Source organism: Uranotaenia lowii, chromosome 3 (assembly GCF_029784155.1).
Source record: "Uranotaenia lowii strain MFRU-FL chromosome 3, ASM2978415v1, whole genome shotgun sequence".
NCBI lineage: Eukaryota > Metazoa > Arthropoda > Insecta > Diptera > Culicidae > Uranotaenia > Uranotaenia lowii.
The window spans coordinates 236,558,010-236,575,147 of NC_073693.1; the positions used below are offsets into that span (position 1 = coordinate 236,558,010).

At 35.5% G+C, this 17,138-nt stretch overlaps 1 protein-coding gene across 2 annotated transcripts in view; it reads left to right on the plus strand.

The window, feature by feature from the left end:
• LOC129751670 (hemicentin-1) overlaps positions 1-17,138 on the plus strand; it is a 1,296,938-nt gene that overhangs the window by 1,213,257 nt on the left and 66,543 nt on the right. For both annotated transcript variants that reach the window (XM_055747314.1, XM_055747315.1), the window contains exon 16: positions 12,391-12,521. In XM_055747314.1, the coding sequence (XP_055603289.1) occupies positions 12,391-12,521 (131 nt within the window). The remainder of the gene's footprint in view (positions 1-12,390; positions 12,522-17,138) is intronic.

The window sequence follows — 17,138 nt, forward strand, 5'->3', positions numbered from 1 at the left end:
GAAAAATTTTGGCAACTTTAACATAATTGGTACCAGGCCTTTCCGAGCACATTAAGTTTCATTTTTTACTAACATAACTGAAACGGCTCTAAAGTTTTACAATTGCGGTTTGAATTTTTTGAAGATTTTTTAGCCTAGAGGAAGAATGAAAATGTTGGCTTAAATCCTCTCTGAGTAATTGAAATAGAAAAGGAGAAATAGCATAATTTTTTTGGGATCATATATGAAAATTTTGGTTAATATATTTTCAGGTCTTTCTTACAGTTTTACCGGGATTCAGTTAACATTTTAAGAATGCACCATAAAAATGATGATTTATCTGGACATTCTGAGTGATTATTTTCCTGTATTTTAAACAAATTTCAGGTCCATTCTCCAAAGTTCATGCGATCTGTTTTAATTACTTCAGAAGATATTTTATGGAATGTTAACAGATATTGGAATAAAAACTCAACATTTTATATAAATCATTTTATGACCTCAAAAGCCTATTTAATTCAATTCGGACCGAATTGAGGATACATCCCGAAATAAAGGTACAATATTCTCGTCTTTTAAAATTCCAAAATAAACAAATGCTGTTGCTTTTACAGAACATAATTTATACGTGCCTGTTGAGTGAAATGCTTGGCTGACAAAACAACTCATCTAATCAATGCATTCCGAGGAGATTACGCTCTGAACATAAGGCATGAACAAATTTTATGAATTTACATAATCTAATTTTTTTTAAAATTCATATAAGGTTTTGTTACTTTTCGATATTACATCGACATTACATTTGACCTTAAAAAATATACCTACAGAAGCTCAAGACAAAATCTTTTGATTTTTGTTTCTTATTCATTTGAACATCGAAAATAAGTGAAACAAATTTAAGCTTTATTGAAAGTTTATTAATGATTAAAAAGTAACACGAGAGAGCTTTAGTTTCTTGGCCTGTCAAAAGGCTCCAGGGAATTTTTAGTGATCAAGTCAAAAAGGTGGCAATGGCAAAATGACAAGTTATCCGTCCCGGATACGTGCTTAAAAAATTCTGGAAACCCTGACCATTCTCCTACACTGTATTAGTACGCACAAACTCATACATTTGATATTTCAATGCATGAGGAATAAAAAAAAATGTTTCCAAATTCAACATCATAGTATAGTCAAATATCAGTCATTTGTTTATCATCTTGGTGAATGAGTGTTTAAAAGTAAATCAAAATAATTAAACCAGAAAATAATATACGATTTTTTACTCTCTGGAGCCACTCTTAAATAAGTGAAGCAATTTTCTGAAATTCTTGGTAAGATAATTCGGGCTTTAATCACTGTTTCAAAATTGAATTAGTTTGATTTGATGAATTGAACATATCAAGCTCCATTGTACATATATTCAAGTTTAATAAAAGAAAAAGTTCCAACAGTTTGATAATTTCTATATTTGTTGTAAAATAATGTTAATCTCTGTAAAGCTCACACATGCTTGTTCTGCATATGTTTTAAGATTATGAGTTTCAAATTGCTCAAAAGAATTTGAATTTATAGAAATTCCGATTTAAAGTCAATAAGAACATGTCTTTGAAGAACGTACAAGGTGGCTCCAGAGAATTCCAAGAGCACAAGCTTGTTCTGCATATGTTTTAAGGTTAGGAGTTTTTAATTGCTCAAAAGCATTGAAATTTAAAGAAATTCCTATTTGAAATCAATAAGAATATGTCTAGGAAAAAATGTACAAGGTGGCTCCAGAGAGTTCCTAGAAATTCGAAAACTTATAAATTTTATTCAACAAAATTTTTAACAGTGTTCCGAAAATCAATCAAAACAAACACTCAGGATATGCTTCTTATTTGAAACATTCTGATTGTATAATAGGAAAGCACCTCTCGCTACTGCTTCGCCCGACTGGTATGCAATCTCGATCAGCGCTCCTCTCAAATCAAATTGTTTCAAATAGCACAATAGTTTTTCCAAATACAATTTTTTGGATAAAAGGCACTACAAATAGACATTCAAGGTTTCTTGGTCTTTATTTTTGTTTGATGCCACACAAAGTTCCAGATTTATGGAACAATGTGTCTGCTTTGGTTGCATGCAGACTGAGATAGGGGGCTTCGTACGCGTCTGTTCTCCATGTCAGGGGCGGCGTGGGGAGTGCAACAGCGTCCTGGTGGTGTTCGGGACCCAAAACAGCAACATCACGACGGTCCTCCTGCGAGATAGTGGGGTTAGCTGCGGGCCTTGCGAGCCTGTGACTACAAAAAACATAAGCAACGAACAACGAACAACAAATTTCGGATGGAAATCGGCAAAGATCCACGCGACGAAAAGGGACTAGCGATTGGAAACTTGAAACATGGAACTGCCGATCTCTAAATTTTGTGGGCAGTACCCACGTGCTCTCCAACGAATTGAAGAGCCGCAAATTCGACATCGTAGCGCTGCAGGAGGTATGCTGGAAGGGCTCCACGGTACGAACGTACCCAGATGGTCGTGCCATCTACCAGAGCTGCGGCAACACACACGAGCTTGGAACAGCTTTTATAGTGATGGGAAAGATGCAAAAGCGCGTGATCGGGTGGTGGCCGATCAACTCACGAATGTGCCGGTTGAGAATCAAGGGCCGGTTCTTCAACATCAGCATCATCAACGTGCACAGCCCTCACCTCGGAAGTACCGGTGACGACAAAGATGAATTCTACGCGCAGCTGGAGCGTGAATACAACCGTTGCCCAAAACATGATATCAAGATCGTCATCGGGGATTTCAATGCTCAGGTCGGCCAGGAGGAGGAATTCAAACCGACAATTGGAAGGTTCAGTGCACACCAGCTGACCAACGAAAACGGCCTCAGACTTATTGATTTCGCCGCCTCCAAACGAATGGCCGTACGTAGTACCTTTTTCCAGCACCGCCTCCCACACAAGTACACCTGGAGATCACCGTACCAAACTCAATCACAGATCGACCACGTTTTGATCGACAGCCGGCACTTCTCGGACATCATCGACGTCAGATCCTGTCGGGGCGCCAACATCGAGTCGGACCATTATCTGGTGATGGTGAAGATGCGCCCAAAACTCTCCGTAGTGAACAACACGCGAAACCGGCGCCCGCCTCGGTTAAATATCGCGCGACTGAAGCAACCTGAGGTCGCGGCAGACTACGCGCAATCGGTCGAAGCCCCTCTCGAGGACTGTTGGGATACCATCAAAACAGCCATCAACAGTGCTGCGGAGAACGTCATCGGTTATGTGGAGCGATCTCGACGGAACGACTGGTTCGACGAGGAGTGTAGGAGGGTGATGGACGAAGAAAATGCCGCGCGGGCGGCAGTAGTGCAGAGAGGCACCCGTCGAAATGTGGAAAATCACCGACAGCGGAAGAGGCAGCGAGTCCGACTTTTCCAGGAGAAAAAGCGCCGCCTGGAGGAGGAGGAGCTCGAGGAGCTGGAGCAGCTGCATCGTTCCCAAGAAACACGAAAGTTCTATCAGAAACTCAACGCATCCCGCAAAGGCTTCGTGTCGCAAGCCGAAATGTGCCGGGATAAGGACGGGGGTATCCTGACGGACAATCGTGAGGTGATGAAAAGGTGGAAGCAGCACTTCGATGAACACCTGAACGGCGCACATGCAGGAGATCAAGACGGTGCACAGTGTTCCAAAAAGGTCTGAAATGGAACTTTTTTCCTGGTGCTTTTGTCTTTCATTTTAGCTATTAGATGTCTTCAGAACATTTACTAGTAAGATTGTTTCCCATAACGTGAAAGTATCAAAAATTAGTCACAGCCAACTACGATAAAAATAAAAACACTAACTTTTTTGTTTGAAGAGATAGAGACCAAATTTGTTCTACAAAGTTGTAGATATCATCAAAATATGAAACTTTGCTCAAATAATAAGAGCTCTATCTCTAATCAGTGCAGAGTTATAGAGCTTTTAGTTTAAAACATACTTAAAATTCGTTTTTTATACTTAACTATTGTAAATTTTGAGCTTACATAAATATAATATTCACAACATTTATTGCGATACTCAATACGCACATTTTGCACTAGATCTTAAGTCTCTACGACCTTGTCTTCCGAAGTTATCGCAATTTCAAGTTTTATTATTCCTTAATTTTAAGAATTTCTAGGGTAAAATGGGGCAAGTGGATCCATAAAATAAATACCAGATCTTGAAGTATAATTCAAGTACTACAAACTTACCCAGAAATTACTTGTCTCCACGCGCCCGTTTTTGAGAACGGTCGGCATAAATTTGTTGAATTCTTAGATTTTAACGAGAAAATAGAGTTTTATTGTCATCGTTGAAATAAAAACATGCTTAAAATTCACATAACTTTATCAGTTTTCAACTGAAATCATCAAATAGCACATCAAAACGAATTGAAATTTTATCACCTTTTCAAATTTAGTATTTAAAAAAAAATTAACAAAAAGCATTTCCAGTTAAAACCGTAAAAACGCTTTAAAAATTGTTTAAGTCTACAAACGGTATCATAAAAAATTCTCTTAAAAATACCATTCAATAGCTCGTTTGTTGTTGCAACTTTGATTTGAAGACATCAAAACAGATAGTTCATTCCTTGGGAAGATAGGACAGAATTATTAACAATCAATCTCTATTTTCTCGTTAAAATCTAAGAATTCAACAAATTTATGTCGACCGTACTCAAAAACGGGCGCGTGGAGACAAGTAATTTCTGGCTTAGTTTAAAGTACTTGAATTATACTTCAAGATGTGGTATTTAGTTTATGGATCCACTTGCCCCATTTTACCCTAGAAATTGGTGAAATTTAGGAAAAATAAAACTTGAAATTGCGATAACTTCGGAAGACAAGGTCGTAGAGACTTAAGACCTTGTGCAAAATGTGCGTATTGAGTATCGCAATAAATGTTGTGAGCATCATATTTATGTAAGTTCAAAAATTTACAATAGTTAAGTACATAAAACAAATTTTAAGTATGTTTTAAACTAAAAGCTCTATAACTCTGCACTGAATAGAGATAGAGCTCTGGTTATTTCTGCAAAGTTTCATATTTTGATGATATCTACAACTTTGTAGAACAAATTTGGTCTCTATCTCTTCAAACAAAAAAGTTAGTGTTTTTATTTTTATCGTAGTAGGCTGTGACTAATTTTTGATACTTTCACGTTATGGGAAACAATCTTACTAGTGAATGTTCTGAAGACATCTAATAGCTAAAATGAAAGACAAAAGCACCAGGAAAAAAGTTCCATTTCAGACCCTTTTGGACCACTGTGCGGTGGGGGAAGGTACATCGCCGGCGTAGCCAACGACGAAGACGAGCCACTCCCAACGATGAGTGAAGTTAAGGAAGCCATTCGCCAGCTGAATAGAAACAAGTCGGCTGGGAAGGATGGCATCGCAGCTGAACTCATCAAAATGGGCCCGGACAGGTTGGCCGATTGCCTACACCGGTTGATAATCCGGATCTGGGACATAGAACAGCTACCGGAGGAGTGGAAGGAGGGGGTAATATGCCCCATCTACAAGAAGGGCGACAAATTGGACTGTGAGAACTACCGAGCGATCACTGTCCTCAATGCCGCCTACAAAGTGTTGTCCCGAATCCTACTCCGCCGCCTAACGCCACAAGCAAACAGATTCGTGGGAAGTCATCAGGCCGGCTTTATGGAGGGACGGTCTACGACGGACCAGATATTCACATTACGGCAAATCCTCCAAAAATGCCGTGAACACCAAGTCCCTACGCACCATCTATTCATCGACTTCAAAGCCGCATACGACACGATCGACCGTAACGAGCTATGGAAAATCATGGACGAGAACGGCTTTTCCGGGAAGCTGATCAGACTGATCAAGGCGACGATGGATGGAACGCAGTGCTGTGTGCGGATTTCGGGTGAATTGTCGAGTTCATTCGAATCGCGCAGGGGGCTTCGACAAAGTGATGGTCTATCCTGCATGATGTTCAACGTGGCACTAGAAGGTGTTATTCGACGAGCGGTGGGCGAAATGCGGGGCACGATTTTCAACAGATCCAGTCAACTTATCTGCTTTGCCGATGACATTGATATAGTCGGCAGATCATCTGCGGCGGTGGAGGAGATCTACCGCAAACTGAAACGCGAAGCAGGAAGGATTGGGTTGATGATTAATACGTCCAAGACGAAGTACATGCTGGCCTGCGGATCCGAGACCGACCGAACCCGCTTGTCCAGTAATAACAAGGTCACGATCGACGGCGACGAGCTGGAGATAGTCGTAGACTTTGTTTATCTCGGCTTACTGGTGACCGCAGACAATGACACCAGCCGTGAGATCCGGAGGCGAATTATCAGCGGAAGTCGTGCCTACTATGGACTCCACAAGCAACTGCGGTCGAGAAGACTTAGCCCTCGCACGAAGTGTAACCCGTATACGACGCTTATTAGACCGGTTGTTCTCTACGGGCACGAGACATGGATATTGCTCGAGGAGGACCTGCGTACACTCGGAGTATTCGAGCGACGAGTGTTAAGAACCATCTTTGGCGGCGTACAGGAGAACGGAATGTGGAGGCGAAGGATGAACCACGAGCTCGCGCGACTCTACGGCGAACCCAGTATCCAGAAGGTGGTGAAGGCTGGCCGGATACGCTGGGTGGGACATGTTGCGAGAATGCCGGATGACTGTCCTGCAAAACAGGTGTTCGCCACGAATCCGGTAGGAACAAGACGAGCAGGGGCGCAACGAGCGAGGTGGTTAGACCAAGTGGAGCGTGATCTGGCGAACGTGGGGTGCCCGAGAAATTGGAGAACGGTTGCCATGGACCGAGTGAATTTTAGGAATTATGTTCGTCAAGTTATGTCGTAAGACGGAATACTATGTAAATAAAAAAAATAATGTGGCTCCATAGAGAAAAACTAAAAACTTTAGAGCGCGTATCTAGTATCACGCCTTTCTGAGCACATTCAATTTCAATTTGTTTTATGAAATAATTTAAATGGCTCAAAAATTTTATGGTTGCATTTCAGAACTTTTTTTTACGATTTTTATGATTAAATAAGAAAATCTTGGTAAATACACTTTCAGGTCTTTCTAAGAGTTTTAAAGGAATTCAGATAACATTTCGAGTATAATTTTAAAGCATGTTAAGTATTTTTTTAGGATTTTATGAAAATTTCAGGACAATTATCCAAAGTTCAAACGAACTATTTCAATTCTTTCTAAAGATATTTTTGTAAATTTTACCAAATGTTAGAATTGTTTTCTTTAATAATATGGGCCTTAAAGTGCATATTTGGTATAACGCCTTTCTGAACACTTTAAATATTTTTTTTTATGAAATAACTGAAACAACTCAAAAATTTAACAACTGCATTTCGAGACTTTTCTGACAATTTTTTAAAATCATATAAGAAAATTTGGTAAACGTACTTTCAGGTCTTTCCAAGAGTTTTTACGGAATTTAGGTAAAATTTTGAGAATACACCTTACAAAAATGCTTTATCTGGACATCCAAATTATTTTTTCCCTGGATTCGAACCAAATATCAGAACCATTTTCCAAAAGTTGGAATACAAACTCAAAATTCTATAAAAATAGTTTAAGACATTTCCGAGCATGTTTGATTCGTTTCTGACCGGATTGAGGATATATCCCGAAATAAAGGTACAATATTTTCGTCTATTGAAATTCCAAAATAACTATTTGCGGTTGATACTTTTAAAAACTTCAGTGAACTAATGATATGATGCATTCTAAGCAACGATTGATACTCGCAAAAAGTGACGGTCTCAGACCGAAAAAAAAACTACTCTCGTCAGTAACTAAGGAAAATGTTTCAAATTTATTCTTTTACAGGACATAACGCAAAATGCAGATTGTCAACAAATTATCTTTCATTTTTTAATTTAAATATTTGAGCTCTTCCAAAAGAAGGAGGTACTTTTTCGTCATGTTAACCACCTGAAATTTTGAAGTTTTGAATACGTTACTGAATTAGGCGAATATATATGAAAATTTTTAGCTCTATGTTCAGATTTAATTCTGCTCAATAATAAGAGAAAGTGTACTTATATGCGCCTATTGGGTAAAATGCGCCTACAGCCATTTGGCTGTTAAATGGCTGAGCAAAAAAAACATATCTAAACAATGTTTTTCGAGGAACGAATTACATGAATTCATATACTCTAAAAATTATCAAACTCAAACCTGGTTTGGATTCTTTTCGAAGTAATATTTTGAGTTTTGACCTCTGAAAATATACGTCAATTGAAAATCAAAGGTAAATAAAACAAATTTAAGCTTTATTGAAAGTTTAGAAATAATTGTGGGTGTTTTCGACATTATTTCACTGGATTTAAAATCATCTTTACTGAATTTAAAATCATCTTCCCGAATAGAAATTTTAGAAACTTAATTTTCTTGGCTTATCAAAAAGTCCCATGGAATTTCCAGTGACCAAGTCAAAAAGGTAAAAAACAAAGGTCAAAGTTTTATGAGATTTAATAAAAGTGTTTTTTTAGCAATGATGTTATTTACCAAAAAAAAACATTATAAAGAGTAGAAAGGTTATTTTCTTATAACAATTCTTCAAAGCAATATAAGTCATTTTTGTGAAATAAGAATGATCTTTTATCACTCGTTCTTAAAAAAGTCATCTCGTTCTTTTGATCTTAATAACTTTTCTAGTTGTAAAGCTCATCTAACATGTTCTTCAAAGGACTTGTAAAAAAAAGAAAAGTAAAAAAAAAGCACAAACACAAATGATCGCATGACTGGTGGCTTAAGAGACTTGAAGGCTATTCTCTATCCTACGATTCGGCTTAAGTACTACACGGTGTCTTTTTTTGGACCTTTTAAAACCAAACAAAAATCGGCATCTACAATACAAGAAGAGCACAAGAATTCATATTGCCTAGCATAAAAAAAGACAAAACCAAACGTTCTGTTTTCTACAACGGGTTGAAAATGTTCAACAATCTATCTGTGAGTATTAAAGATAGTTTGAACATTGGAACTTTCAAGAAACTGATAATAGGATACATAAAACAGACTTTTTGAAACAATGATCAATCCTAAAAAGGATCATATGAAAGTGATGGAAATCTGACGAAGAATCAGACATAATATAGTACGATGATGGACATACGCGGGAGTAAGACGAATAAGTCGTACATAAATGGAGTAAATAATGTTAACAAGATTATCCATAGGATAAAATGTCTCTTCCACTTCTAAAGAAGCGTATGTGGTGGAGGAAGGACCCAAAAGGGCCTGTGGGACCATCACAAAAAAAAATCTCTGAAAATTTATCGCAATATATAGGAGACTCTACCTTATCCAATGCACTATTTAGGGGAAAAAACCGATTGCGGGGTCTAGAACAATTTGTTTTTAAAGCTAAATTTTCTAGTTTTTGATAATATTATTTCCTGAAAACATCAAATATTGCTTTTTTTAGCCTTGATGTATGAAATATTCTTCAAAAATGAATCAAAATTGCAAAAATTTCAAAAATTATGGCAAAGTTAAAAAAAAAATCTAAAACTAACAGTAAAAATGATCTAGAATTAGCTTTAAAATTTACTGGCAATACTGCAACAAACAAACAAACAAGAGCTGGTTTAAAAAGAAAAATTCTCTTTGAGCATTCCTATCCAAAATAGAACTTAGTTTTTGGTTGAGTAAAGAAAGTTCAAATTCAATCATTCTACACAATATTTTTGTTTCCTGCAAAATTATTTGTAAAGGTTTCTAGAATTGTTAAGCAGTTTTGCGTAGTGACAGATTATTTATTTAGAATTAAATAGTTCAAAACTGAGTGTTTGATAGTTCTCAAATTTTTTTCCGGTCTGTAGTGAGCGTTCTCTCAGATTTATAGAAAAAATACTGGTCCTTCAAAGGTAATGTGCGTTTAAATTCGAAAACCATACTAAAAAAAGGATTTTAAGAAACTTTGCAATGCTTTTTGAATTTCATCAAACACGCTGCGACAACCTACAGTGATTTATATAAAAAAAATGCTTAAAGTACTCTTTAAACAGGATATTCGATCGATTATCATATGGAAACATATGAAAATTACATATTTCTTTAATAATAAAAAAAAAAGTTTTTCTGCAAGCAAACAATGCACACATTCAATAATTATCAAAACAGATAGTTTAAGTATATTTTTTTTTTCTAAGCCCACACCCTTAACTGTCCAAAGTACATATAAATCGTGAGGGGGGTTATATTTATATTGTTGAATGCTTGAATTGTAACTTTCTCAACTCAACTCAAAAAACTACATTCTTTCTTAGATAGAAATGATCAAAGAGAATACATCTTCACTACTGTGCTTTTAGTAATTTGATAAAGTCTTTCCAAGTAGTTTTAAGGCTAAATCTAAATAACTTTTATCGTTAATGTGCAATTTTTTTTTCGAAACTTAACACTTTCGCAACTTTTTGATCAAAAATTTTTTTTATCAAACTTTATGAAATTATTATCAATTTTTGAAGGAACCTTAACACATTCATGCACAAAAATGAAAAATTTGAATTTTTTAGGAAAAATTACTAGCGAAAATTTGGATATTTTCCTCGTATATTTTTATCGCAAATATTCAAAAAAATGTTGTTTTAAAGCTTAGTTCATTTATAAATGGCACATTTTTTTGCTGATACTGAGCCTATTCCTCAGTTATCGGACATTTAAAATTTTAACAGTATTTTGTTGCCTGTAAAAAGAACTATCCGACCTATTTTTTTTTCAAATTTAAGAGTTTACACGTTTTCATAATATTTACGATGCTAGAGAAAAAGAAAACAAATAATTTGCACAGTTTCTTTCAAAATTCATTATTTTGAAATCGATAGCTGGCAAAACCGTTGATTTTCAAAAACTAAATCTGTGCGTAAGTGGTGGAAAAATATGCCGGCACTGTCATAATTGTTCACAAAATTCGAATCAAGCTTTGGAGTGAAGCACATGATCGGCAACTAAGGCTAAAGGTCATCAAGGAAGTTAAGGCTCATACCAAAATTTTCAATATTGAGTAAGCGAAAATCTAAGTGTAGATCGCTGAAATGTCCCGCAATTTTTTCTCCGATATGCTGAAAGTGTTGCCTAGCTATGAGTCATCAAAACCTAATTCCGAACAACAGGACAACAGAGAGGAGATTTCCGATGGACGACAAACATATCCAAAACCCTATTTCAAACAAATTCCAGCGGTTGAATCCTTTAATATTTCTAGTCGTAAGACCAGAATACCCCAGGAGTGGTAAAATGTCACAAATAAACCATAATAAAACAATTTCTGGACGTGGAAATTTCCCATGCAGATTGAAATTTGTATTTGCTGGTTGTTTTGAAAAAAAATATAATGATTTGCAAAACTCTTCTCCTGTGGGAAAAACCACAATTTTCAAAACAAAAACTTTGGTTTTCGCTGTTTATAAAAGCTTAAAAAGTAGTCAAGGATCTTAACTAACCGATTGAACTTTAAGTTCAATCTCATGATGGTTTCGCTTCGTTTTTGTCAGATTTTCACGGCATACATTCCAGTAAAAACGTTTTTAGTCGCACAAAACTAATCAGGTATTGATAATTTCGATACTGCTGAATCCACCAAATTGCCCTTAGTTTCTATCAAAAGAGAAGTATTGGATCAAAATGTAGCGAAAATTGAAGGAGGAAGGCGCTGCCACCCAAAATACAGGTTTGATGAAGTAAAAGTGGAAAAAAACTGATCTATAACATTACTGAAAAATTGTGCGTTTGCCGATGGGAGATACAAAGAATAAATAAGAAATATTTCTTACAAAAAACGAAAAAAAAAATTCAATTTTTTCCATGAATAATTATAAAATTGCCTTTATTTCCGCCATAGAACGTATTTCGATCAAACGAATGGTTTTTTAGATACACGCATTAGTAACTGTTCCATTTCTAAATGATCTAAGCTTTAGACCCCCCGATTGGTTTTTTTTTCCTGAAAAGTGCATTAGATAGGGGAGAGTCTTCTCTATAATGTGGCAAATTTTCATAGATGCCGACTTTTTTTCTTGAAATTGTTCTAAAACAGACACCGTGCCTAGTACTAGCTTAACCGTACACGAGCTTTATCAAAACCCATTGATGCGTAGCAGAATCAGTGAAATTGAACGACCATCAAATTGCATTAGCAAATCTGATAAACATACATGGAAAATTTATTCTGGGACTGGTGATAGTCCAATAGTGATAAGTTAAATTCTCCCGAACAGGTATCGGAACTTGTATCAATCACACGGCACATCTAATTCAATCAAGCTCTTTTCGATCACGTCCCTGTCTTCCCAACTCTCCATTCCCCTCTTGAACCCCACACCCTGAAACTTCGGAAGCGAAAAATCAAAGGTATAGATACTAATCCAAACACTTCCGACATTTTCCAGATCCTGATTACAAATTAATATCGGCAAATCAGACCCCAACGGCGCTGCATAATTCATTATGCAACAGCAAACATGACATCATCGGCCGGACGATACTGGACGATAGCCGGAAAACATCCTATCTGACCGGGGTATGTATAACAACCTACGCCGAAAAACCGCTTTAATTTCATTCCATTCCATTCCGAACTTCCGAACATTATATGAACGGTGAAGCGACATGGCCATATACTTCAACATTATTATCGTCATCGTCGTTTGTTCCGAAATAAGTTCGCCATCATTGTCATCATCATCATCATCATCATCATCATCGTCACGAAAGTCAAATCCGGGAGATCGAACTGGAACAACTCTATCCAAAATCAATACCCTTGGGGTCTGCCTTCCAGGGATTGAACGGTCCAGCCGAATTCCCTCAATGGCCTGGCAACTTTTGGCGCGAATGGGAAGGGATAATAATTCATCATCATATCACCTCCACGTCTCCGTACGGACCCATGATAGTCCACTGAACGATGGTCTCCTAGAGTGGGTGAATTGCGAGGAAAACCTCCTCTTCGGAGGCAAAAAGTTGAACCAAATGAGCGATGCCATGTCGAACAGCCAGTATTAATTGATTTATCATAGCCTTAGCTCCTGATCTAGCTGCTTGCTTCTGCCGCCGATGGATGGCGTTCGTTGCTTTTTAGCTAGGGGGTTATCCTTTCAGGGCACATTGTGACACCCACAGTCGGAAGAGGTTACTTTGATTCGTTTGCCGTCACTTCAAAAAATAGCTACTACGAATTTCCGTATATTAGTTTAGCATTGTTTATAGTGGAAAGTTGGTATCAGCTTTTGGAAAGGTTTAAGTTGGATTATGGTTTAGGGAAAAGTTATAAGTTTAGATAAATTATGAACAGTCGAATAACATCAACAACAGCGTAAGTTTGACCGTGATTCTAGCATGAAAGATTCCGTTTGCTCCCACAAAAGTTCCCATACAAATCAGTAGATCTTTTCTAGAATCAAAACTATTAAATTAATGAGAAATTGTTGTAAGTTAAGTTGAAGGCATTAAATATTAAAAGATTTATTCGAAGATTTTTTCCAAATCTTCAATTTAAAAAGTTTACTCCTGAAAATAGAATACTTTGGAAACTTATGTAGTAGATAATAGTTATTTAAAAAAAACACGCAATGCATTGTTATTTCTCAGTCAATCTTTTCTTGTAAAAATCGATGCCCGGCCATTTCAACAAAAGCAAATTACCGACGACAGTTATATTTTCATTTTGTCCAATCCGCATCAATATTATACAATCCCTTTTCAAATTGACATTACTTATCAAAACTTGTTTACTAAACTATTTTAACAAAGTTTATAGTTTTTGAAACTTTGTAATGTAACTCAAATATGTCTTTTAGACAATACTGAGCTGTAACATTTTAGTGTTGGGGATTTTTTTTATTATCTGACGGGTTTGCGCCGGGGGTCTTCGGATTTTCTCAAAAATTTCAAATTTTGTTCGTTTCAGCACCATAAAAAACATGTATTTTTGCAGTTTTCTAAGACTTTCGTTTTTCGAGTTAGATAACGTTTAAGTTTTTTTGAAAAAAAAATTACCCTCTTTTCAAATGCCCATAACTTTGTCAATTTTCAACGTAGAATAAAAAATAGCACTTCAAAACGCATTAAAATTTTACCAACTATCCAAATAAAATATTAACAAAAAATTATATATTGATTCTCGATATAAAATAAAGTAAATATGATAAAAACATCGTCCAAAAGTACCGTCTGCACCACCAAAACTTTTGAAACATATTTCATTTTATAGTCCTATTAATTTCACAACTTTCATCTGAAGACACCAAAGTGGGCTAAAAACTCCTTCAAGAGTTATGAAAGAAACAGTGACAATAAATCTCTTTTTTAACGTTAAAAACTAACAATTTTCGAACAACTGCACTCACATATAGGGACTTCTTCTCCTATCGTACGCATGTGCACCGGGAGTTAAAAATCTGCAAAAAATACCTATAGTCGAATTAGTTTTACAACTTTCATCTGAAGACACCAAAATGAACCAATCACTCGTTCAAGAGTTATGGAAGGAATAAGGACCATAATGTATTCTTGTGCCCGCGTCAGGTTATATCGATTCTCGCACAGTCACGCGCTTATACGCAGAACATCGTTTATACAAACGTTTATTCTTAAGCATACCCTAGAAACGATTATATTCATTGATTGTTCTTTGATCTAATTTTTTCAAAAGAGAATATAACTTGTCAATAAAATAATATCTACGTGCTTTTGTTTACAACTCTGCACCTACACTGGGTACCTCGATTTTAACAATGGTCGCATCGCTGATGTTCGTTCAATCGTCGTTTTTTTCCTACTATTCGACCATAGGAGAAGAAGTCCCTATATGTGAGTGCAGTTGTTCGAAAATTGTTAGTTTTTTGACGTTAAAAAAGAGATTTATTGTCACTGTTTCTTTCATAACTCTTGAAGGAGTTTTTGGCCCACTTTGGTGTCTTCAGATGAAAGTTGTGAAATTAATGAGGCTATAAAATGAAATATGTTTCAAAAATGTTGGTAGTGCAGACGGTACTTTTGGACATTGTTTTTATCATATTTACTTTATTTTACATCAAGAATCAATTTATAACTTTTTGTTAATATTTTATTTGGATAGCTGGTAAATTTTTAATGCGATTTGATGTGCTATTTTTTATTCTACGATGAAAATAGACAGAGTTATTGGCATTTGAAAAGAGGGTAATTTTCTTTTTAAAAAAAAACTTAAACGTTATCTAACTCGAAAAATAAAAATCATAGAAATCTGCAAAAATATATGTTTTTTATGGTGCTGAAACGAACCAAATTTGAAATTTTTGAGAAAATCCGAAGACCCCCGGCGCAAATTGTCAGATAATAAAAAAAAAAAATCCCCTGTTCCATTATTCAAAGTCTAAGAAGAAAAAAACCGAAAAAACATGCTACGAATTTTCAAAGGTAGCGTTTTGCTAACTTTTTATCACTTTGCAATTTCTTAGATTTTCTAAAATTGAACTTTACACATGATTATGAGTATAGATTTATGTGAGGAATTCAGGTTTCGGTGGTTGGAGTTCTCAATTTTGAGTATTTTCGATTTTCTGTATTGGAGCAGAAGTTCTTCTTAAAGACTTGCTACACCTTCTTTTGTGAATAACTGGAAACTGAATTAGAAATTTTCAGTGATACCTACCCATAGAAATTTATTGTATACATGTGCAAAATTTGGTGACGATCTGCCAATTGGTCAACTAGATCTTTGACAAACTTTTTTGGGAACCGTCACATTTCAAACCAGGTAAAAACACTATTTTTTTTTTTCTTGCTTTATACAGAGCTTGCAGCTTAACTGATGTAAAATTTCATCAATAATCTGAATATAACATTTTCAATGTGATAACATCAATGAAATACTACCGAAAGTTATGCCGCAGTACTGGAGCTTCAAGGGGTTTAAAACAAACGAACGTATCGGCTAAAAATAAATATTCTTTGAAGGGACAGTTAAAGATTTAAAATAGTAAACTGTAACTTTTTTTTGGGCAAACTCAAAAAAATTAATTTTCTTTACAAAAGAGCACATAGAAATAACGTATGTGCCTTCATGAAAAAGTGAATTTATAATTGTAGGTATTATTCTTTTTTATAAATTCCTTAGAATTTGCAAGTTTTTGTCAAAAACTCAGAATGAAAATCTGTTACGATGAAAGTTTTTTAGTGTTCGTTAACTTTTAAGGATACTTTAAAATGTATAATTAAAAATGTGAAAGTTGAACTTTTCGGGAAAGTTATTATCGGTTATGTTTTCGATATTTACTTAGAGAATCATTAATCACCGTAGCGGAAAATATTTCAAAATGAAAATTCATAATTATTGCTTAATTTTTTAATCATGTTTCTCAGTAATTCTCATTTGACATTTGACGAAAACTTGCTTAAAGATTTTCTTTAGAATACTGTAGAGTTTTTGATGTTGACAGTAAACATTACTTTGTAATTGACATTCTAGGAGATATTCACTGTATGTCTGTTACATTGGACATTTTTTATGTCACCATAATTAAAAGAAAATTTGAGAGAAACAAATTCAACTCTATTTAACTCAGCCGTACACTTTAAAAAGCATGTCTCTCTTGATGTTTTTTTTTAAAATAAAGAAATGTAGAGATGAGAAAAAATAATCAAATGTAGCTGAGTAACGCTTGAAAATTATTCTCTTTTAGTGAGACGCTAGGATTGTTCGATCCTCAGGAAAAGATCCATTAAGCTGAATGGTTCCAGGATCGATCTACCAAAAAAATCGAAGCAAAAGGATCGATTTATGCTAGTTCGTTTTTTTTCAATTTTTTTTAAAGAAGGGTGCTGCCTGAGGGCTGATTTTAGCCGAAAAAATTGCTTATAGAAAAGCTCATAGTTTGCTCATGCATGAGCAATAAAAAAAATCAACTTCAGAATGAATTATTTTTCACGACTTTGGTTGAGTGTTAATGACATATAAAAAAACAGAGTTAATATATCCATTACTCCAAACGACATAATTTCAAGTTCAAGTAATATGCGGGTTTGATAGGAATACGTCTTAATAGAGTAACTTAATTGTTCAAAACAATTCCAATAATTTAAGCTAGTTCATCATAGCCACAAGTTATGGTACAAAGGTAACGCGTTCAGCTATCACCTGGAAGGCTCAAGTTCA